Source organism: Eurosta solidaginis, chromosome 1, assembly GCF_040869045.1.
Source record: "Eurosta solidaginis isolate ZX-2024a chromosome 1, ASM4086904v1, whole genome shotgun sequence".
NCBI classification, from domain to species: domain Eukaryota; kingdom Metazoa; phylum Arthropoda; class Insecta; order Diptera; family Tephritidae; genus Eurosta; species Eurosta solidaginis.
Window position 1 is genome coordinate 41,780,666 of NC_090319.1, and position 25,331 is coordinate 41,805,996.

Here is a 25,331-nt window from a genome sequence, read left to right on the forward strand (position 1 = left end):
TAGATAGGTTTTACTTCTTCTTCCGACTTCATTTCCAGACGGAGTTTTATTTCCAGATTCGGTTCTAGCTTCATATCCGCATTTATTTTTAAACTCGGTTTTTTACAATCGCTGTAGTATTTTATTCGGGTTTCTCACGAGAATAAGTTTTATTTCCAAACCAAATTTTATTTCCAGAGCACGACTTAGATTCAGGTCCGGTTTTATTTACAGATACGGGTTTATTTTAATATCATGTTTTCTTTCCATATGCCATTTTATATTTATATCCTGTTTTCTTTCCAGTTATGGTTTTATTTCCAGATCCACTTTTATTTTTATTTCCTGTTTGTTTTCCAGATCCGGTTTTATTTCCAGACACGGCTGTTTAAAAACCATTGGTGTTTACTGGTTTAGGTTTTTTCGGTTTTACATCAGTCTTCGCTTTTTTTTATTCGGTTTTCACACTACTTCCAGTATCGACAACAAAAAAGCTTTAGCTGTTGTTTCTGGTGTTATCTACGCTATCGGAGCATTTCCAAAAAACTCACCTTGAATCATTCACCCTCTCAGCCAAACTGGTTAAGTTTAATTCGTGTTTACTCGAGTTCGTTGTACTATTTTGCATGCTTTTTACAATTCGTCAACAAAAAATAACGATTTACATACGAAGAGTTTGTGAATAAATGTTTCGATGGAAAAGGTCATATTTCGTACTCCCACAGCTATGATGCGGTCTTCGATTGCGATACTCCTATACCCCGCTCTTTAGAAAGTCAATGCTAAAAATGTCTATGGTTATGAGGACCAGTCGCAGATCACGTTGTTCCTTCAATGCTGAAGTGGTAGTTTTGACGCAATGAAGTTTCAATTAACGAATGATAGTATAAATGGCAGTATAAATATTCAACTGAAGTATGTTATAACTGAACCCGCCACTGTTCTGTTGGAACGTTTAAACACTTGTTATGTGATCGTTTGGGCACTTTTCATCTTTAAGAGCATTGTTGACATTTTCAGAAGTCAACATTCAATTCAATTGCACTTCACTGCACTCAGTTGGTTGGCACTTGGTGATAAGTGCACCACCCAATAAAAAATAAAAATAAACTCTTACGTTTATGATAAAAAATTGTCCTATATACAAACTTATATATTTTTATATAAAAAAATGGCATGTGGCTCAAAAAGAAAATAATAACAATTTCGTAAACTTTTTGCAAATATTGAACAAAATCATACGAATGTACATATGTATGTATGCCAATATTTTTACTTTGACATTCACAAATTTGTTTATCTTTAGCAGGGGTCATTAAAATTTTTTCTCTTTTCCATATGAGAAAGTTTTTACAGGAGCTCAGCAAAAACAAAATTCACGAAAAAATTGCAGCAAATAAGGCGGGAAAAAATTTAGTGTAGATATGTATTTGAGAAACAATTTTCAGGAATGATTCGTACTTCTACGAATGCGAGTTTTTTAAAAACAAAAAAATTCACTATACATTTTTTTTAACTTAAGTATGAATAAATTATTGCAAATCACAGTAGACATCTGTCGTATATATGTACATATTAGCAGACCCGGCAGACGTCACTCCCACTCTCACTCTCACTCTCACTCTCACTCCCACTCCTACCACCACTCCCACTCCCACTCCCACTCTCACTCCCGCTCCTACTCCCACTCCCACTCCCACTCCCAATCCCACTCCCACTTCCACTCCCACTCCCACTCCCACTCCCACTCCCACTCCCACTCCCACTCTCACTCCCACTCCCAGTCTAAGTCCCAGTCCCAGTCCTAGTCCTAGTTCAAGTCCCATTCCCAGTCGGCCCCTGCTCCAATTCCCGAAGAAAAGTGTCATAAATACTAATCTAGGCAAAGGGCTACTTGTATACTGTATAAAGATGTATGTGTAATTGGGCTCTCTTGAAAAAATTTAATAGCCCCTATGTGGCGCACGGGTCGAGAATCTTGTTACCGGTTTTTAGGTAGTTTGCCGATGAATTATGGACTTGCAACTTTAAAAATAGCTTAAAGCTCTACTAAAGTACAATAGTAAGGAAAAAGTGTTCTACTATATGGGAAGTTGATCGAGATATTTTGAAAATATATTCGGCGCATGTGGAATCTTGGTATAGATTTTTAAGTAACTTCTCTCTGAGGAAGAAACTTGAGGCCATAAACTAAACCTTTAACTAACAAGCTCAACACCTGATATGTTGTTTGTTTTTTTTGTAAACCTTAACAAGTAGCGCAGCAAACAGCTGATCGCTCATAATTAACACACATACGCAAACTTTCGCCATATTACACCATAAATCTAAGAAAATTCAAGTTAAATTTTTAAACAGACATAAACTGTTATAATTTCAGAATATATAGCATTAAGGACACTTTATTTGCAGCAATTAAGCGAAAATGTTTGTTTATATTCACGTGTTTATTTTTCTTCTTCTATATTTATCTCTAATATTGATACAAAGATTGAAGGTATATTGATGCAATGCAACTATGCTCTTCCTGCTGTTCTTCATTCCACTCCATTCGACTGCTTCCTTTTACTGCCTTCCACTCTATTCGCAACATAACCTCAATTTAAGCAGCCAAACTATATAGTAAACAATGTTGTTGAGGACCAAATGGCAATGCATTGAGTAAGGGATAAAGATCGCTAAGTGGCGCTCGAACGCCAGATGTATAGAAATGTCTTACTGAACCCGGGAATTTTACGATCAAGCTTTAGGAAATTTCCCGGCGAGCTAATAAATTGCAACAACACACAAAGCTCTCAGGACCAATACAATACTATAAAAGGAGAAAAAATTCTGACCTTTAGAGTACATAGAAAAAGTTCCATGTAACTTCCTAGCATAGCTGTTGAAATTGTTTACATACTTCAATGTCAAGAGAGACTGCTTCACCCATAATTAAAGTTCCGCTAGGAATCTCAGCTATTGAGATATTTAAAATTATATCACGACAGGGGAGGTGTAATAAGAATAAGGCTGTATATTGAAGTTTTATCGGTATCTGTTTCATAACATAGCGATGAGTTGTTGATAACAAGTCGATAGTACGCGGATAACAAGTTGTAAAAACTCGTATATAAAATGGATAACTTTTTGTTACCAAATCGATAACTTTTTAATAACAAATCGATAACTTTTCGATAACATATCAAGTAAGTAGTTCATAACTTTTCGATAACTCATAAATAAGTTATTGATTATTAGCCTATAACAAATTAGTAGCACTCCGATAACAAATCGATATCACTTATGTGTGTGGTAATTAACTTTTCTATTTTAAATCAATACTCTTTTAATATCAAGTAGATAGGTTTTGATATAAAACCAACAGCTTTCTGATAACAAATCGATAACTTTTCAATATCAAATCGATACCACATACACATGTAATCGATTACATGTCGATAAAATAAAATCCATATTAAATACATTGTCCATAACCTATCGATACAAAACACACGATATTGCGCCGATAAGAAACTTGTAAAACTTCTTAAACGAATTTTCGATAACTACTAAATAATAAGTCGATGTTAAATAAATAGCTTTTTGATAGTGAATCGATAGTCACTCGATTACATACTATAACTATTTGATTTTTATTCCAAAAACTTTTTGATAACATGCTAACATACCGATAGCAAGTTGGAAAAACTCGGATAACAAATTGATAAGTTTTCTATAAAAAAATCCTTGTTTTCTGAAAGCGAGACGATAAAATATCGATAATTCTCCGATAATCTTTGTTATCGATGGCAAATTTGAAAAACTTTAATAAAAAGTCGATAACTAGTCTAAAAAAGTAAACTAATCTTACCAATCAAGTTTTATTTCCCATAAAACTTCCATCAACACTGGCATTTAACGAAAAATCTTACATTTTTGGTTTACTAAATTAAACTATAGAATTTCTATCAACATTTTTTATTTTTACAAAATTTGACTAAATTTTGATATTTGAAGAACTGCCATTTTTTACTGCATGCGTAGTTAAAAAATATTTTTTGATTGACCAAAATTCTACATACGAACATGTGTCTTATTACAATTTTATTGATATCGTTGCAAGTCAATTGTTTTTAGCCTTTATAAAATAATACTCTTTGGTATGTTCCAAATATTGCAACGAATTTTAGCAGCACTAAGGGATACTATCATCTCTAAGCCGATGCTAAGCAGTGACTTGCATGCACATCAATAATTCAATCATTATGTCTACACATGTGTACATACACGCAGCGGAGAAGCAACGCACAACCACACGCATAAATTTGAGATATTCCCGAAAGTATGCAATGGTTGTGCAAGTGTCGCTCACACATACAAACACATGCAGGTATCTTATCTGAGATGCTCCCAAAAGTATGCAATTATAATTGTGTTCACACATCCACGCACATATGTGAAGCTAAAAACGTAGTAATTTTATAGCTGATGGCCAACTAGTAGATTCTGGAAATGGAAGCGCCTACAAGATGAGAACGAGAAATCACAGAGTACAAAAAGGCAGCAACAGTGGGGGCGCGACAATCAGTTTCATTTAAGCAAGCTATTGGTTGTGAAGTATCAGTGTTATTGTGAAGTACTTTAATAAAGGCCATTTTGCATTATTAAATATTTGAGTTATTTATTCAACAGTTTAGTGATTCGAACTTAACAGAAGGTTGCAAATAAGAAGATTTGCAGAAAATTGGTTACAATATTTACATAAAGCATGTATTGTGCAATATTTGAATATACAAACATACTGGATTTGTTAAAAAATATTTATGTTGCATATTTTATTGTATTTAAGAATTTATTCAATCAATGAATGGAAATGTATAAAATTCTTTTGTGGGAGTGAGATTGACACTGGGAGTGGAAATGGGCGCGAAAGTCGGATTGAGAGTAATAGAGTAAGAACGATATAGACAGGGCAATAAGAGTGAGAAGGACAGGAATAGCAAATAGAAATAAAAGCTAACATCGAACAAAATATGAAATAGAGTCACTAACGGGACGGGAGAGAGCTCTTTCTACAGAGAGCTACGTCTGCCGAAAAACTAGCGCATAGTACAAATTTGATCAAGCTATTATTTCCATAACCCAATCAGCCCTAAAAGGCATGTCCTTCTGAAGCTTCAAGTCTTTTTTTCATGTATTCATAATTTAACTTTTTTTCATTGATTTCTATTATAGACGAATCATTAACAGTGGATTAATAAGCGTTCCAGATTTGCGGCACATTTCGCCTACAAATATATTACAAATGATGTAAGTAGATGCGTATTTTATTATTAATAAATGTGTCTGCGAGCAATATTTTTATTAAGACTTTATCAATAACAAGTTAACTTTATTTATAGAGAATCAAGTAAGAAAGTCTAAGTTCGGGTGAAACCGAATATTACATACCCAGCTGTGCACATGAAATGCTATTGTTGTTGTTTTTGCGTGGCTAATAGTATTCTAAAAAAAAAAAACAAGTAAGGAAGGCTAAGTTCGTGTGTGTAACCGAACATTACATACTCAGCTGAGAGCTTTGGAGACAAAATAAGGGAAATCACCTTGTAGGAAAATGAACCTAGGGTAACCCTGGAAAGTTTTTGTATAACATGGGTATCAAATGGGAGGTATTAAAGATTATTTGAAAAGGGAGTGGGCCATAGTTCTATAGGTGGACGCCATATCGGGATATCGCCATTAAGGTGGACCAGGGGTGGCTCTAGAATGTGTTTGTAAGATATGGGTATCAAATGAAAGGTTTTAATGAGTATTTTAAAAGGGAGTGATCCTTAGTTCTATAGATGGACGCCTTTTCGAGATATCGCTATAAAGGTGGACCAAGGGTGACTCTAGAATGCGTTTGTAAGATATGGGTATCAAATGAAAGGTGTTAATGATTATTTAAAAGGAGTGGGCCTTAGTTCTATAGGTGGACGCGTTTTCGAGATATTGCCATAAAGGGTATCAAATGAAAGGTGTTAATGAGTATTTTAAAAGAGAGTGGGCCTTAGTTCTATAGGTGGACTCCTTTTCGAGATATTGCCATAAAGGGGGTCCAGGGGTGGCTCCAGAATGCGTTTGTACGATATGGGTATCAAATTAAAGGTATTGATGAGGATTTTAAAATGGCCCTTAGTTGTATATGTGAAGGGATTTTCGATATATCAGCTAAAATGTGGACCAGGGTAACATCATCTGTTGGGGTCCGCTAATTTATTTATACATGTAACACCACGATCGGCGGCCACCGTGGTGTGATGTTAGCGTGCTTCGCCTACCAAACCGAATGTCCTGGGTTCACACCCCGGGCAAAGCAACATCAAAATTTTAGAAATAAAGTTTTTAAACTAGAAGACAATTTTTCTAAGCGGGGTCTCCCCTCGGCAGTGTTTGGCAAGCACTTCGAGTGTGTTTCTGCCATTAAAAGCTCTCAGTGAAAACTCATCTGCCTCGCAGATGCCGTTCGGAGTCGCCATAAAACAAGTAGGTTCCTTCCCATCAATTTGTAGGAAAAATTAAAAAAGGAGCACGATGCAAATTGTAAGAGAAGCTCGGCCTAAAACCTCTTCGGAGGTTATCGCGCCTTACATTTATTTATTTTTTTAATACCACGAACCGTATTCCTGGCAAGATTCCAAGGGCTTTTGATTTCGCCCCGCATAACTTTTTCATTTTCTTCTGCTTGATATGGTAGGCGTCACACCCGTTTTACAAAGTTTTTTCTAAAGTTATATTTTGCGTCAATAAAACAATCCAATTATGTACCATGTTTCATCCCTTTTTTCATATTTGGTATAAAATTATAGCATTTTTTTTAATTTTTCGTAATTTTCGATATTGAAAAAGTGGGCATGGTCATAGTCGGATTTCAGCCATTTTTTATACCAAGATAAAGTAAGTTCAGATAAGTACGTGAACTAAGTTTAGTAAAGATATATCGATTTCGTGTTATCGGCCGAGCGGAAGGACAGACGGTCGGCTATGTATAAAGACTGGGCGTAGCTTCAACCGACTTCGCCCATTTTCACAGAAAACAGTTATCGTCATAGAATGTATGCCCCTACCAAATTTCACAAGCATTGGTAAATTTTAGTTCGACTTATGGCATTAAAAGTATTCTAGACAATTTAAATGAAAAAGGCGGAGCCACGCCAATTTTGAAATTTTCTTTTATTTTTGTGTTTTGTTGCACCATTTCATAACTGGAATTAAATGTTGACATAATTTACTTATGTACTGTAAAGGTATTAAATTTTTTGTTAAAATTTGACTTAAAAATTTGGTTTTTTAAAGTGCGCGTTTTCTTCATCCAATTTTGACTTAGCATATATATAGTAATAGGAGTAACGTTCCTGCCATATTACAGCTTGCAAAACTTTTAAATTACCTTCTTTTAAAAGTGGGCCATGCCACGCCCATTGCCCAAAATTTTACTTATTTTCTATTCTGCGTCATAAGGTTAACCCACCTACCAAGTTTGATCGCTTTACCTGTCTTTGGTAATGAATCATCGCATTTTTGCGGTTTTTCGAAATTGTCGATATCGAAAAAGTGGGCTTGGTTATAGTCCGACATCGATCATTTTAAATAGCGTTCTGAACCTACTTACCAAATCTTTACTCCAGTTATCGTGTTAACGGACAGACGAACAGACATACGGACGGACGGACTGACGGACATGGCTCAATCAAATTTTTTTTCGATACTGATGATTTTGATAAAAGGGAGTCTATATCTATCTCGATTCGTTTATATCTGTACAACCAACCGTTATCCAATCAAAGTTAATGTACTCTGTGCAAAGTACGCTGAGTATAAAAATAAAATAAATGTAGGGCGCGATAACCTCCGAAGAGATTTTAGGCCGAGCTTCTCTTCCAATTTGCGTCGCGCTCCTCTTTATTTTTGCCTACAACAAATTGGTGGGACGGGACCTACTTGTTTTATGCCGTCTCCGAACGGCATCTGCGAGGCAGATGAGTTTTCAGTGAGAGCTTTTCATGGCAGAAGTGCTCTCGAAGTGCATGCCAAACACTGCAGAGGGGCAACCCCGCTTAGAAAAATTTTCTTCTAATTGAAAAAACTTGTTTCTAAAGTTTTTGATGTTGCTTTCCCAGGGGCGTTAACCGAGGATCTTTGGTGTGGATGGCGGAGCACACCGCTGCGGCCGTTAATGTAGTATAATATTATTCTAAGGCTGCGTAATAATGAATAGTATATGGTTCTATTCTGAACTCATTTTTGTTCAAAAGAAGCAAAAAGGATCCCCTCTGTATCCTAATGAACTTGAGCGAGAAAAATCAAGTTTAGCAGTAGCTATGTATGTAGCTATGAAAAAGATATTTGTGCCAAATTTTGTTCGGATTGAGAGATTTTCGATTGACTTATGGCATTAAAATATTTTGGAAAGAGTAACAAAGAAAAAGATGCAGGTCACGCCCATTTTCAAAATTTGTTTAAGTTTTGTTCTTAGCTCAACGATACCACTACTGAGGTAGAATATAAGTCAACTGTAGTTAAATATCGCACAGTTATTACAAACTTTGTTAAGGTTGGACCTTAAGGCAAAGTGGGCGGGGTCTTTAACTGATTTTGATTGTCTTTTCTCAGTCTATATAATTTGGCAAGGACAGTGTCTCTGCCAAATATCAATGTAATATCTTTAATGGCTTGTTAAAATTCCAAATTTTCTTCTTCTAAATGTAGGTGGTGCCACGCCCATATTCCAAAATTTTTTGGACGTTGTGTTTTGCGTCATGAAGCCAATCCACTTACCAAATTTCACTAGCATAGCGGTATTCGTTTTTGAATTTTCCAATTTTCTAAATTTTCGATAACAAAAAAGTGGGTGTGGTTATCGTCCGATTTCGCTCATTTTCAATACCAATCTATTCTAAGTCCATAAGGTAAGCCCGTTAATCGAATTTGGTGGAGATATCCCAATATTTGCTCAAGTCAACGTGTTAACGGACGAAAGACGGACAGACGTACGGGCGGATGGACGGACATTGCTTAATCAAATTTTTTTTTCGAGACTGATGATTTTGATAAATGGAAGTATATATCTTTCTCGATCCTTTAATACCGGTACAACCAACCGTTATGCAATCAAACTTAATATACTCTGTGAGCTCTGCTCATCTGAGTATAAAAAGGACACCAATGTATTTGTTTGGCCACCACTGAATTGATACGCATATCGAGCAAACAAAAATTTACAGGAGGAGTTAAAGCTCTATGACATAGTTCCAAGTGGGAAAATTTAAAGCAAGAAGGCTGGCTTTATGTTATTAAATAAGAGCTGTGATAATGCCAATTTTTTCTTGGAATTTCACCCCTTAAAAACTTGGGGTGGCATCTGGAAGACTTTCTTCTGTAAAATTTTATATTTTTTAGTATGGTATACTAAAGTTGCTGCTTTGACTCGATATATTTATTTCTATTAATTAATAATTATTTCCAATTTCAACTTACAGTGATCTCGACAACAATCAGATAGCTCGAATCGATAAGAATTCCATAAACCTTAAGACTGATCAATTGTAAGTATAGAATTAAAAAAAAATGTACTGTTATTTACTCTAAATGTCAGATTACTGCATCTTCTTAAGCTGCAATCGCATCAATTTATATATTGATAGTCAGGCGGCGATTAAGGTAATAATCTCACATAGTTCTTCGTCAAGAAGTTTTCTAGAATGTAAAGAAGCATTGGTGAAACTTCGATCAGGCCGGACCATTTTTACAGGGCTTCCGGTCATAAAGGATAGAACGTAACAAAAAGGCTGATAAGTTGGCAATGGATGGTACAACACTCTCTGAATCGACGAAAGACATCCCTTTCCAAAAAATCAAAAGGAGGTAGAAGTTGCATTTAATCCATCATGCAGAAAAGGTGTGGACAAACGCGCAGGGCTGCAAAATTTTTTAAGATCATGTGCAAAGCCTACGATATTAGACTCACAAAGTGGCTTATAGCTCTGAAGAGAGTAGACTTAAGGCTGACGAAGGGCTTACTGATTGGACACTGCTTTCTGGCGTCACATTCTTTAGGCTTCATTAGCTACGCCTCGTCAGTAACAGCAGGTCTAGGAAGTGCGAGCTGCAGGAAGAAAGGGTTGAGCACAATCTGTGCTCCTATCCTGCGCTCGCCACGTCAAGGCTCCAGATTTAAGGATTTTTTCCGTCTGATATATTACAATACTTAAAAAAGAAAATCAAATATAATGCTTTTTGCATCTCCTATAAAATTTTGAATTTATTTGTTAGGGCCTTTGTGGTTCAAGCTAAAGATATGTACTTTTGCTCACGACTTCGTTCCTAAAACTCTAAATTAATAAGTTTTTTTTTTTTATTTTTTAGAATTTTAGCAAATAACGAGATAAGTTACATTGATGATTCCGCATTTTTTGGTTCACATATTGCAAAGCTGTAAGTATAAAATTGGGTTTAAATTTCTATAGACCTACTCTAGAGTAGCACTTGCAACGAAAAATATGCTCTACTACAGATTCGGCTCTGAACGTGAGCAGAGCCATAGCAAAAAAAAGTGATATTATTTCTTAGAAAACAAACTCAGAACGAAGTGCTAATTATAGTGTAGCGAAAGCAAGAAACCTTTTTTAAGCTCTAAGCTCTGTTCATATTCAGAGTCGGAGCCATAACAAAGAAAACTCCAGAGCAGCATTACATCAATCGCTGGGAATTGGAATATTTTATTGAAATATAAATATATTGGGGTGGTTCATTGAAATAATAAGTGATCAAACGTCTTGTCAGGATTTAGAGTTCTCGAGATTTTTCTTTGGGAAATTATGTCGTCTTAATATTTATTGTCATCCGATCGTAATCAACCCTAGTCAGAAAATAAATTTTGCATGTAAACGCAACAGCAGCGCTTAGAGAGTCAGATAGATGGCTCGTTACTCTTGGCAGCTAGTTATGCTTGATTCTCATTTGGTCCAAATGACTGACATCAAAAACTGCTTGAAACTGAACAGCTGGCCATTTTGTGTCAAAGGCGTTTACATTATGTCAAATTACTGCCGAGAAGTCGATAGAGCAGTGCGTGGATCACTTATTGGTCAATTTAACTGTCACATTGTAGTCAAAACGAACGACAAACAATTTGACAATTTGATCTAATAAGAACCAAAAATTAGTTTATGTTCTTATCTTTAATATGTCACATTGTAGTCAAAATGAACGGCAAACGCATTTGACGTTGTATGGCAAGTCGTTTCCTTTGATTTGTGGTCAAATTTGACCTAGTAAAAACCAAAAATTAGTTTAAGTTCTTATCGTAAGTATGGACTTATAGCCAAATTATGTCAAACGTGAGAAATAAATACCTGATTATAGTTTAAAGTGCAAAATATTTTTGATATAACAAGACGTCGATAAAGCAGTGCGCGGTCAAAAACCTACGCTAAATCCCTTTCATTATTGCGTGTTGTTTCAGGTGTTGTCGAATTGTTTATTGATATTGGACGCCAGTTGGCAAACGAAAATAAATCGCCAACTTAATAAATAAAATTTTACTATCGAATATGCCATTTGCCGTTGAGCCATTGCGATTTTCATTTATTCGTCAATTTAACTGTAACGTTGTAGTCGAAACGAACGGCAAACGCATTTGACGTTGTATGGCAAGTCGGTTTCATTGATTTGTGGTCAAATTTGACCTAGTAAAAACCAAAACTTAGTTTAAGTTCTTATCTTTAGTATGGTCTTAAAGCCAAATTATGTCAAACGTGAGAAAGAAATAATTGATTATAGTTTAAAGTGCAAAATATTTTTGATATAACGCGGCATAATGAGTCATATTTCCTCGTGTGAATCAAATATTGTATTATTTTTTTCTTGACAAGTATGAATTGCGTCTCTTCGCGCTTTCTGAAAATTGTCGGGATTGAGTTTGCGGTATTTTACTAACTGTAATTAGGTGGTGGACATTTTTAGAAAATGTATACACTAATACATATGTACCGATATTGTTACTCAAAGGGATAATTATCAGCATTGAGAGGTAATTGAGAGCATTTTATCAATTCGCATGTAAAAAATTCTAAGTTATGAAGATATTTAATTACACTTTTTAAAATATTTAATTTTCAGGATTTTAAGACAAAACCGCAAGCTGCGAAATGTTCATCCAAACGCATTTAACGGCATTAGCATGCATGAGTTGTAAGTAATCTAACTGATAATTTATCTTTTATGAATCACAAAGTTTAACAAAAGAAACAAAAGCGAAACTATTGGGAAAGTGATGCCCGTTTTCTTGTAGATCTTGAAAATTTGAGGATGACTGCATATTAGATTTTCCACGGACACCTCCAAAATGGCGAGTTACGGGAAAAGAACTGGGTTTCGTACTTTGCACCTTTACGGGCCTATAAATTTGTTGGTTAAAAAGCGATTATCAGTCTACTTCCGGATTTTATAAGAAAGGCTTGTAATTCTTATATATATGTACATTTCAACTAGGAAAACTTAACAAACGTGCGAAAATTTTCCCAATTAACCGGTTTTTTTTTCACCTTTTCCGGGTTTTGTCAACTTTGGTGTCATCTTTAATTTATATACAGACTGCACCAAATCTGACTTGCGTGATAATTGAAAATTAATAAGAAGTTAAATGACTTCACTTTCTTTAATACATTCAAAACTGACTGCGTTATTAAAATTTTCAGGGAAACAAAATTTAAAAAAAATATAAAATTGTAATCAAATGACGCAGAAATGTTTACTTGGCTATTGTTGTCTAATATGACTGTAACTTATATAGTTCTTAACCGGTTTTAAGCTTTTTATCAGTTTTGAATAGACAAAACATCATTCCTTAAAATGACATGCACACTTTTTAGAATTTGTGTGGATTTGTGCATATTCACCCAACACACCAAATTTTTTTGTTAAGTGGTTTTTTGTATAGGTTGGGTTTAATTGGCTGCGCAGGGCATATTAAGGACACACATAGGCCAGTTTTATTAAGTCCGGTGTAATATCACGAAAAGACACCATTACCTTTCCTCTTCAAGCCATTTTGAGGATCTGATAAAGCCTACCTTGACGTTTGTTAAGTAAATACACACACATTTCATAACATATCCTGAAAAGTGTGTATGTAATTTTTTAAAGAATGATGTTTTGTCTATCCAAAACTGGTAAAAAAAACTTAGAATTGGCTGAGAACTACATAGATCACAGTCATATTAGGCAACAATTGTCAAGTAAACATTTTTGAGTTATTTTGAAACAATTTTATGTTTTTTTTTAAATTTTGTTTTCATGAACATTTTAATTACTTATTCAGTTTTGTATACATTTTAGATAATGAATAATCATTGAACTTCTTATAAATTTTCAATTCTAATGCAAGTCAGAGTTGATGCAGTCTGTATGTAAATTAGTACATACAGGTGACACCAAAGTTGACAAAACTCGAAAAAAGTTGAACAATTCGGTTCATTGGGAAAATTTGCACAGTTTTGTTAAGTTTTCTTAGTTGACATGTATGTCGCCGGAAAGTTCGTAGTCTTATCTTATCATATCAAGAAATAAATTGAGATTCGGGTTTTAACCAACAAATTTATAGGCTCGTAAGGGTCAAACGTACGAAAAACCGGGTTTTTACCCGTAACTCAATATTTTGTGGGTGTCCGAGAAAAATCCTGTATGCAATAATTCTAAAATCTTAAAGATCTACTAGAAAAATGCTATCACTTCCAAGGTATTTTTTTTTGTGTTACATAGTGTTATCGATTTACATATGCACGTATGTATGTACCTAAGCCTGGGTCGATTTATATGGACGAATGTTAACCGATATCGCGCCATTGATTTTTCGATAGGATATGGGCTCAGGAAAAAAAGTTCTACTACGCATACCCAAAAAAAATAATTTTCGAGCCTGCGAAAAAAAAATGCCGAAAGGGTAAATTTTTCGACCAAAATACTCCCTAAAATCCAAAAAATTGTTTTCTTTTTAAAAAAACTCTTGTAAAAATGTTGGCGATAACAGTTTTTGAAAAAAAAAAAAAATATTTTTTGGGTTTTGTTCGAAAATTATTTTTTTGGGTATGCGTAGTGGGACTTTCTTTCCTGAGCCCAAATCCTATCGAAAAATTGATGGCGCGATATCGGTTAATAAATCGACCCAGTCTAATGTACATACCTACAGCAGCGAACATGATAATAGTAGTAGAAATTTGTATTAAATTTCGTCGAATAAATTTTTATCGTATTATTTTCTATATTTTATAGTTAAAGAAAAAACTTTTATGAATTTTGTAACTAAAACAAAACAATTTCAAAAAAGTTCGAAAATTCAGAAATATTTTGCGTAAACTTGGAAGTTTTTTAGAGTTTTCTGAACTTTTGGATTACACAGATTTGTTGGGCAATCAATAAAGAAGGTCTCTAAAAATTAACATTGATTTTGGTCACTTTTTTTACCGAAGGGTGTTCCAAATTTCTTCCATATTATAAATTCGCCCTTTGTATGGTAGAAAATTAAAAAAAAAACGCTAATGAAAAAAAAAAAAATGGTTTCAAGTAAGTATACATTTTGGTAGACCTATAACGAGTTCTTTAACAGTCTAAAATTGATTGGGCTACAAAAGGGCTTACGCTAAAAAATTCAGAAAATTTTAAACAAGAAGTTCGAAATTTTCGAATATTCTAGAAATCGGTTTCAAGAATAGTTTGCATAATTTAAATTACAAAATTTATAAAGCTTTTTCTAATTTTATCAAAAAAAAAAAAAAACAAGTAAGGAAGGCTAAGTTCGGGTGTAACCGAACATAACATACTCAGTTGAGAGCTATGGAGACAAAATAAGGAAAATCAATCTGGGGTAACCCTGGAATGTGGTTGTATAACATGTGTATCAAATGAAAGGTATTAAAGAGTATTTTAAGAGAGAGTAGGCCATAGTTCTATGGATGAACGCCATTTAGGGATATCGCCATAAAGGTAGACCAGGGCTGACTCTAGAATTTGTTTGTACGATATGGGTATCAAATGAAAGGTGTTACTGAGCATTTTAAGAGGGAGTGGGCCTTAGGTCTATCGGTGGACGCCTTTTCGAGATGTCCCCATTAAGGTGGACCAGGGGTGATTCTATAATGTGTTTGTACGATATGGGTATCAAATGAAAGCTGTTAATGAGTATTTTGAAAAGGAGTGATCCTTAGTTCCATAGGTGAACGCCGTTTCGAGATATCGCCATAAAGGTGGACCAGGGGTGTCTCTAGAATATGTTTGTACGATATGGGAATCAAATGAAAGGTGTTACTGAGCATTTTAAGAGGGAGTAGGCATTAGGTCTATAGGTGGACGCCTTTTCGAGATATCGCCATTAGGGTGGGCCAGGGGTGACTCTAGAATGTTTGTACGGTATGGGTATCAAACGAAAGGTGTTACTGAGCATTTTAAGAGGGAGTGGGCATGAGGTCTATAGGTGGACGCCTTTTCGAGATATCGTCATTAGGGTGGGCCAGGGGTGACTCTAGAATGTGTTTGTACGATATGTGCATCAAACGAAAGGTGTTACTGAGCATTTTAAGAGGGAGTGGGCATTATGTCTATAGGTGGACGCCCTTTCGAGATATCGCCATTAGGGTGGGCCAGGGGTGACTCTAGAATGTTTGTACGATATGGGTATCAAACGAAAGGTGTTACTGAGCATTTTAAGAGGGAGTGGGCATTAGGTCTATAGGTGGACGCCTTTTCGAGATATCGCCATTAGGGTGGGCCAGGGGTGACTCTAGAATGTGTTTGTACGATATGGGTATCAAATGAAAGGTGGTAAGGAGTATTTTAAAAGGGAGTAATCCTTAGTTCTATAGGTGGACGCCTTTTCGAGATATCGCCATAAAGGTGGACCAAGGGTGACTCTAGAATGTTTGTACGATATGGGTATCAAACGAAAGGTGTTACTGAGCATTTTAAGAGGGAGTGGGCATTAGGTCTATAGGTGGACGCCTTTTCGAGATATCGCCATTAGGGTGGGCCAGGGTGACTCTAGAATGTGTTTGTACGATATGGGTATCAAATGAAAGGTGGTAAAGAGTATTTTAAAAGGGAGTAATCCTTAGTTCTATAGGTGGACGCCTTTTCGAGATATCGCCATAAAGCTGGACCAAGGGTGACTCTAGAATGTTTGTACGGTATGGGTATCAAACGAAAGGTGTTACTGAGCATTTTAAGAGGGAGTGGGCATTAGGTCTATAGGTGGACGCCTTTTCGAGATATCGCCATTAGGGTGGGCCAGGGTGACTCTAGAATGTGTTTGTACGATATGGGTATCAAATGAAAGGTGGTAATGAGTATTTTAAAAGGGAGTAATCCTTAGTTCTATAGGTGGAGGCCTTTTCGAGATATCGCCATTAGGGTGGGCCAAGTGTGACTCTACAATGTTTGTACGATATGGGTATCAAACGAAAGGTGTTACTGAGCATTTTAAGAGGGAGTGGGCATTAGGTCTATAGGTGGACGCCTTTTCGAGATATCGCCATTAGGGTGGGACAGGGGTGACTCTAGAATGTTTGTACGATATGGGTATCAAACGAAAAGTGTTACTGAGCATTTTAAGAGGGAGTGGACATTAGGTGTATAGGTGGACGCCTTTTCGAGATATCGCCATTAGGGTGGGCCAGGGGTGACTCTAGAATGTTTGTACGATATGGGTATCAAACGAAAGGTGTTACTGAGCATTTTAAGAGGGAGTGGACATTAGGTCTATAGGTGGACGCCTTTTCGAGATATCGCCATTAGGGTGGGCCAGGGTGACTCTAGAATGTGTTTGTACGATATGGGTATCAAACGAAAGGTGTTACTGAGCATTTTAAGAGGGAGTGGACACTAGGTCTATAGGTGGACGCCTTTTCGAGATATCGCCATTAGGGTGGGCCAGGGGTGACTCTAGAATGTTTGTACGATATGGGTATCAAACGAAAGCTGTTACTGAGCATTTTAAGAGGGAGTGGGCATTAGGTCTATAGGTGGACGCCTTTTCGAGATATCGCCATTAGGGTGGGCCAGGGGTGACTCTAGAATGTTTGTACGATATGGGTATCAAACGAAAGGTGTTACTGAGCATTTTAAGAGGGAGTGGACACTAGGTCTATAGGTGGACGCCTTTTCGAGATATCGCCATTAGGGTGGGACAGGGGTGACTCTGGTATGTTTTTGTACGATATGGATATCAAATTAAAGGTATTAATGAGGGTTTTAAAAGCGAGTGGCCCTTAGATGTATATGTGAAGGCGTTCTCGCGATATCGACCAAAATGTGGACCAGGTGATCCAGAAAATCATCTGTCGGGTACTGCTAATTTATTTATACATGCAATACCACTAACAGTATTCCTGCCAAGATTCCAAGGGCTGTTGATTTCGCCTTGTAGAGCTTTTTCATTTTCTTCTACTTAATATGGTAGGTGTCACACCCATTTTACAAAGTTTTTTACAAAGTTATATTTTGCGTCAATAAACCAATCCAGTTACCATGTTTCATCACTTTTTTCGTATTTGGTATAGAATTATGGCATTTTTTTCATTTTTCGTAATTTTCGATATCGATAAAGTGGGCGTGGTTATGGTCAGATTTCGCCCATTTTTTATACCAAGAAAAAGCGAGCTCAGGTAAGTACGTGGGCTAAGTTTAGTGAAGATATATCGGATTTTGCTCAAGTTATTGTGTTAATGGCCGAGCGGAAGGACAGACGGTGGACTGTGTATAAAAACTGGGCGTGGCTTCCACCGATTTCGCCCATTTTCACAGAGAACAGTTACCGTCATAGAATCTATGCTCCTACCAAATTTGAGAAGGATTGGTAAATTTTTGTTCGACTTATGGCAATAAAAGTATTCTAGACAAACTAAATGAAAATGGGCGGAGCCACGCCCATTTTGAAATTTTCTTTTATTTTTGTATTTTGTTGCATCATATCATTACTGGAGTTGAATTTTGACTTAATTTACTTATATACAGTAAAGATATTAAATTTTTTGTTAAAATTTGAATTTAAAAAATTTTTTTTTTAAAAAGTGGGCGTGTTCTTCATCCAATTTTGCTAATTTTTACTTAGCACATATAGAGTAATAGTGGTAACGTTCCTGCCAAATTTCATCATGATATCTTCAACGACTGCCAAATTACAGCTTGCAAAACTTTTAAATTACCTTCTTGTAAAAGTGGGCGGTGCCACGCCCATTGTCCAAAATCTTACTAATTTTCTATTCTGCGTCATAACGTCAACCCATCTACCAAGTTTCGTCGCTTTATCTGTCTTTTGTAATGAGTTATCGCACTTTTTCGGTTTTTCGAAATTTTCGATATCGAAAAAGTGGGCGTGGTTATAGTCCGATATCGTTCATTTTAAATAGCGATCTGAGATGAGTGCTCAGGAACCTACATACCAAATTTCATCAAGATACCTCAAAATTTACTCAAGTTATCGTGTTAACGGACGGACGGACGGACGGACGGACGGACGGACGGACGGACGGACGGACGGACGGACGGACATGGCTCAATCAAATTTTTTTTCGATCCTGATTATTTTGATATATGGAAGTCTATATCTATCTCGATTCCTTTATATATGTACAACCAACCGTTATCCAATCAAACTTAATATACTCTGTGAGCTCTGCTCAACTGAGTATAAAAAAATTAGAGGGTAAAACTTGTCACTAATATAATTGTGTTTGCTGCTGTCTGTACCCACCTTTATAATATACAACCACTCGCAGAAATTTTTATGTTATTTTTGTAAAATGGTTACATTATTTATTTGTTATGTAAGCTTCAGCTTTTTATAAAAATAGCACATTCATATTCCTATATATTCTTATATATTTTTAAGCTTTATTTCAATGAATAACATTGTACTATTATTGCCACATTGCAATATCCTCGCTTCCCTTCAGCCTAACCAGGAAAAAGCTTCGCCTTTAACCGCATTAACCGCGTAATTTCCTGCCATATTACCTACTATTTACTTTAGCTCAGCTACGCTTCAATGTTCAGGTTATGTCAGTAATGTTTGCTTCAAAGAAGAGATGTTAGGGTTACGCAAGAAATATTTGCTACGTGTATGCCAGTGATGCACAGCAGAGTTCCGCGTAAAAGTTATGCACGCGATGCTAAGCATCTTAAGCGCACATCCAACCATCCACCTTCACAGTAGCTTTAGAGGAGCTACTACCAACTTTGACATCGATTCGGAATTTATTGTACCATTCGCTTTTAAACAAGTCCTAGTTACAAGTTTATAATTTTTATACACCATCCAACTATTTACTATTTACACCAGTAACTGATTACCGATTCACCCCTAACCCATTATCCAGATGGGTTTTAGCATGAGGCAGCAGTTTTGCCAACCTCAATCAATTTTTGATATCCTTTAATTGATTCACTTTTAACTTATTAGTAAATTGTGGAATCAGCATCCCCAGGAGGTTAGAGGGTTAAGAATATACCTCGTAAGAGGCGACTCAAGGGGTTTCCGAGATAGTAAGGTTGTACCTTAATGGTGCTTGTTAGCGAACCTACCGGATCTATATCCGGCAAAAGACTATCAATATCGACAACCCTCCCAAACCCTTCGGGGAATGTATTTAATGCTGCAACAACAACAAAACAACATTTGGAATTAGCCATTCGTTCACCGTTTTTTTACTCTTCGATTTCACAGGATGCTTCTCCTCCCACCTTAAAATGGCGCCTTCTCATCCACTGCTCATCTCCTCATCATCCTGTTTGTTTTAAATGTGTTTAGGTGTCTGCTTGACGAACCGTCGATAATACTTAGAGAATAAATTGGTAAAACTCCGATAAAAAATCGATAAATTTTCAAAAACATATCGACAAATTTTCAACACCTGGTGCTGCGCCGTGCAAGAAGCAAAAAAAGTGGGTATTGCGGTAAATGACAGCAGTACAAGGTACTTGCTGCCGTCCATGAAAGAATCGGCTTATTCGTGCCTTCGGTACTGTGCAAGACTTTGTCCATCTGCGAACCAGCATTTACATGGACTAAAATGTCAGCTCAGAAATCAAACCGTGAGTAACTTTTGCCAACATGTGCTACTTTGGACTGAGTAGGCTATTGAAAAGTAAAATCCTCTCTTGATGAACAAAAATCACGCACTAGAAATCGCACATCATACGTTCCTTATTTATGGCTCAGAATCATGGACGGTGTTGAAGAAGATGAGATGGGCCTTGGAGTATTCGAGAGAAAAGTCTTCCGGAAGATTTATGGTCCTGTCCGTGATGCTATGGTCGAATATCGAAGGAGTTACACGCATATATGACGATAGTGCAGCCGATAAAAGCCCACAAGCTTTGCTGGCTAGGTCATGTTATGCAAATTGACGAAAACACCAAAAAATTCCAAGTCAGTCGGTACCGCAATTTGGAAGCAGATGAAAGGGTGACCTCCAATGGGTTGGGAGAGGTGGGTGGAGGAAGACTTGATAGCAAAGCAGGGATAGCTGGCGTGTGTTGTTACGAAATAAGGAAAATCACTTAAGCGCCAATTAATGCTGATCATAAGTTGATGATTTCTCGATAGTAAAGCGATACATTTTTGATAAAAAATTCTGGAACAAATAGAAAAATTCCAATAACAACTATACCTCGTCGATTACATTTGTTATCGATCGAAAGTTTATAACACTTCGATAAAGAATCGATAACAAATCATCGAATGGAGCACATATGTATGTGTTGTCGGTTCCTTGTCCCTTTCTTGATCCTGGAAGAGATGTCCATGGCTTTCAGATAATTTTGTGCGTTGCAACTTTTTTACACTCCTTTTCCTTATATCTTAGTTTTTTAGTAACCAATTGGGAACATGTTAAGTCACTCTTTCCAATAGCTGTGTTTTTCACTGACGTCATTGAATTTAATCCTATCACATTTCGACTTTTCTTTCAGAGATCTCTCTGCCACTTCTTTGGTGAGTTTGCCACCGGTGGGTTTGCAGGATATCGAGCTATTGCGAATTGAAAACGTGCATACACTGAAAACTATTCCATCCATTTACAATTTTAAGGTAAATAAACATTAAAAATGTTTTTGGTTTTTCTTATAATTAATTTAATTTGCAAACAAATATTTAATTAAACAAATGTTTTTTCTTTACAGAATTTACAAAGAGCATTTCTAACGCATTCTTTTCATTGCTGCGCATTTAAATTTCCCTCTCGCCATGATCCTCTACGGCATGCGGAAAGATTGAAAGAAATTGAGAAATGGCAACAACGTTGTAAAAAGAATAGAAAACATGGCAACATAGATAATATGTATAATAATTTGTTAGAATTTACCACTAAAAGTGGAATAGTAAATGATAGTTTAGATAGAAGATTATTGAGAGCGAAAGAGACTGAAATTGAGTATGATAATAGCAGCTGGAATGTCAACAATAGTGGTGCAATAACCCGCCCTACTCATACTGGTGGAGTGTTTTATAGGTAATTTTTTTATTTTAAAACGTTTTGATCTCACATTGATACAAGTTGCCATACAACCATTGTTCAGATATAAGGTTTTCCTTCATTTGTTTCTCCTCAGTTCAACATCAGCAAGCATGAAACTTCATCAGATGATAACCCGAGTGTCATGTAGTCTCTTAAAAATTATCAAGTTAGATTGCATATATATATACTGCTACGACCCTCAAGATTTGCCTTCTTTTATCGGTTCGAATAACTGAACTACCAAATAAATAAATTCCAATATTCCATATATCAAAATGCTATTTGTTCAACACTACTATGGTAGTGGAGCTTTACAGTTTAATGTATACGCGTATTTCACTTATATCGTGTTAAAAGCAAACTGATTCAGAATTCGTTATATTTCAAGGCTTACATATCACTCAATTGGTCTATCATTATTTTCTCTCAACATCTTGTTTTTCGCGCACAGCCTTCTCGAATAGTTGCTTATTTACCTCTTGCTTTTGTGTGTCTCATACTCGCTGTGACTATGCATATATATAAATATATGTGTGTTGAGTTCATTCAACGTCATCTTTAGCCAACTGAGCTCATAGTGGCTGTATATTGTGAAGAGTACATGACCGAGCTTACATATGTGTTGAGCTGATGTAATTTCGTCTCCTTACAAGTTTGGTCGTCCCGATCAAATAAATTTCTCCTTTCAAATACTGCCAGTGTTTCTAAACAACGCACAATCAAATTCTTTCGTGGTTTACGAATAATTTGCGGCAGAAAGTATTGCTCCATCTAATCGCAACTTTGTACGGGCCATCCTAGTTACACTATAGTTTTGGGAACAAACCTTTGTTGCGTTTTGGATTGTATAATAGCATCTTCCAGAAATCTTTTCGAATTTATTACCGCATCAGCATTTATCACAAACTTGTAGTCAGCTGTAAGCGAAAGTCATTGCCGAAAATTACATTTGCGGGTGTTTCATCTATTTAAAATCTAAAGCTCATCAACAGTAAGGGGCTGCGTGTATCTCAATCTATATGGAGTCCATCTACTACTTTCCAAGGTTCTATTGAATTGGTCCAACACAGCATCGCACTATCAGACTGAGTGCAGTTGTCCGAGTTTCCCGAATGCTTAACATCTTACATATATCTCGGAACAAAGCTTTTTCGAAACTCCTGCCTTGGTCAGAAGTAGCTCCATTGGTGCATTATTCCCTAAAACCCAGTTGTTTGTAAAGACTTTTGCTATGGTTTCGGCTGCTTGGTTTTGAAATGTGTATACCTCTGACCATTTGCTGATCCATTTCCACCACTACGTATTTGTTCCTCCGTTTGCTGGTAATGTATGACCCACAGGACATGACATCCATGACAATCCTCTTAAATGGTGCACCTAAATTGTTTTGCTTTGATGAAAACGTCGCAGTTAACAATCTACTCAGTTATTGGTCTGTTTTTTAAAAATCCATGAGTAGTCGATATCAAATTGAACAATATTTAATAACAAATCGATAAATTTTAGCTAAAAAATTAATAACTTTTGGATTACAAGCTGTGTACGAGTTGACAACACTGATATTAAATCGATTACTTTTCCAGTAAAAAATCGACACATTCTTGTTCCATATCAAATCGACGACTTTTCGATAAAAATCGATAACACTCCGATAATAATTTGGTAAATTTTTCGATTGCTTCTAGATGACAATAACTTTTTTTTTAAATTGTAAATTTTTCGATAAAGAAACGAAATTGGCTAAAAATCGATAAGTTTTAATAAAATTTGGATAACAACCCGATAGCTAGTGGATAAAATATCGATATTTCTTTGATAACCTTTTCTTTCGATAACTGATTTATAAAAAAATCGATAACTCGTCAATACCTCGTCGATGAATTATCTATAAGATATCGATAACTTGTTGATAAAAAAGGGATACAGCTCCTATCTCGCCGGTAACAAGGTGATAACTAATCTATAGCTTCGTCTTCAAATATTTCCTTTCGCTTACTTTCCTTTTTCCTTTCCTTTCCTTTCCTTTCTATTTCGTTTCCGATGAGGCAAGTTTATAAATACGATTTTGATGCTGCTTTGCATTCACTGTACTTCCGCAACATCCCTAATATTTATCTGCATACAATTGCGCAATTGAAAATAATTTTTTTTAGTTTTATATTCAACTTAACATTTTATTATGCATACAGCAATAGTTTGGCGCAAACTGAATTCAATGTGAACAATGATGAAGAGAATGAAACAGCGACCGAACAAAGTGATTACCTTGCTGAGGAGGGCTATCTCTCTGAATCGGTGATAAAAGAAATTGGAATATTTCATGAGGAAATTACTATAAATCCTGATACCATTCAACTTGATGAGTACTGTGGAAATTTAACATTCAGGTAAATATTGAGCTATGTATCTATGTAAGTAAGTAGGGAAGTTGATGGCTGGTTAAGCCTCTTAAGGATCTTTTAGTGTGTAAGAAAAGTATTTATATTTAATGTAAAGTTTTAAGTTCACTTGTAAGCAGATTCCAAGACATCTGCCAGCGTTTATGCTTGAATTGTGCATACTTAAAGTTGTTAAAGGAAAAGATGAATTTCGAAGTTTTTTGATAAAATAGATCTGTACGCGGAGCTTCCCATAATTACAAGATTTTTTTGGAAGCTACCCAACTTAATGCGGAAGGGGTAAGGAAAGTCCTGATGAAGTAGAAAAGGAATTGCTTAATGAGTTGAGCGTGGAGCGGCAGAGGCGTTTTGAAAGAGTCTTTTGGAGCGCTTATCGACGTACATTTTTCATTGAGAAACGATGTGAATGAGCCACCTTGTTGAAATGGCTGGTGGGTATATGACTATGTTAAAGTTTCGGAACACGTGCGAAGCTAGGTACTTTTTTATTAACTTGATGATGCAGGCGCAGTTGAGATAAATCCTTCTTTCTGCTATTCTGACTCTGTAGCTATACTCTCATAAGGATCTGTGTCAGCCCATGGCCTCTCTGCTTATGCAACTTTCTATCGTTCGGAGATTGAAGCGGATACCAAAAATGAGAGAAAGGAGCCAAAGTGTTGAAAGCTAACGAACGACCTTTTAAGAAGAAGTAGTTGCCATTCCTTCCACCAGTGAACACTAGGCTGATGAAAACAATGAGTGGGCAACCTCTGTGGGTGGTGCAGTACTAAGAAGGGCAAACATTTTATGTCCGCAAAGCGGTTGGCAAGAAAATGGCTGAAGTGGATGAAGGTATGGGCTACCATTTACCATTTACGAGCGAAAGGAAAATCTGCATGGGTCCTAAAGATTTTAAGAAAACAGGCATCTGAAAGCAGAGTTAAAAGGCTCTGGCATAAGCAATGCTGTAGAAATACAGGCAAAATGCATATCAGGCATCAGTATTCATTGGAAAGTCCAAAACAGCTTCATACGGCAGTCGCAAAAAGTTGCCAATTTTTGCGGCTGTGGGGGTTTTGAATCGAAAATTGTTAGTTGATATTATACCAAACAGTTGGTCCACGATAACGTTTTCGGAACTGACAACGATTTTTAACTGCTAACTCTATTCTAATGAGCATATTCTAGGGTTAAAGGATTAGCCAGAACTAACTGAAGATGATCTGTGTAGCCGCGAGTGCATGTTTTACGGTCGTTGAGAGTATTCCACCAATATATCGCCTAGCTGAAGAAGGGGAAGTAACTTACCAACTCGAAAGCGAAGTTAGGGATATGACGCTGGTTGCAGCAATGACGCTATGGTTGAGCCCGCTCATTGAGAGATCGACTTAAACTAGACTCAGTGCTAACTGGCAATGTGGTATGGCGGTATCGTGCTCCGCCT

General features: G+C 36.2%; 1 protein-coding gene across 3 annotated transcripts in view; it reads left to right on the forward strand.

Annotated features, from left to right (window-relative positions):
• The window catches only part of Lgr1 (Leucine-rich repeat-containing G protein-coupled receptor 1), a 113,288-nt gene that overhangs the window by 68,044 nt on the left and 19,913 nt on the right, over window positions 1-25,331 (forward strand). For all 3 annotated transcript variants that reach the window (XM_067787904.1, XM_067787921.1, XM_067787911.1), the window contains exons 6-12: window positions 5,197-5,271; window positions 9,480-9,545; window positions 10,366-10,434; window positions 12,121-12,192; window positions 20,962-21,079; window positions 21,172-21,500; window positions 23,696-23,893. In XM_067787904.1, coding sequence (XP_067644005.1) covers window positions 5,197-5,271; window positions 9,480-9,545; window positions 10,366-10,434; window positions 12,121-12,192; window positions 20,962-21,079; window positions 21,172-21,500; window positions 23,696-23,893 — 927 coding nt within the window. The remainder of the gene's footprint in view (window positions 1-5,196; window positions 5,272-9,479; window positions 9,546-10,365; window positions 10,435-12,120; window positions 12,193-20,961; window positions 21,080-21,171; window positions 21,501-23,695; window positions 23,894-25,331) is intronic.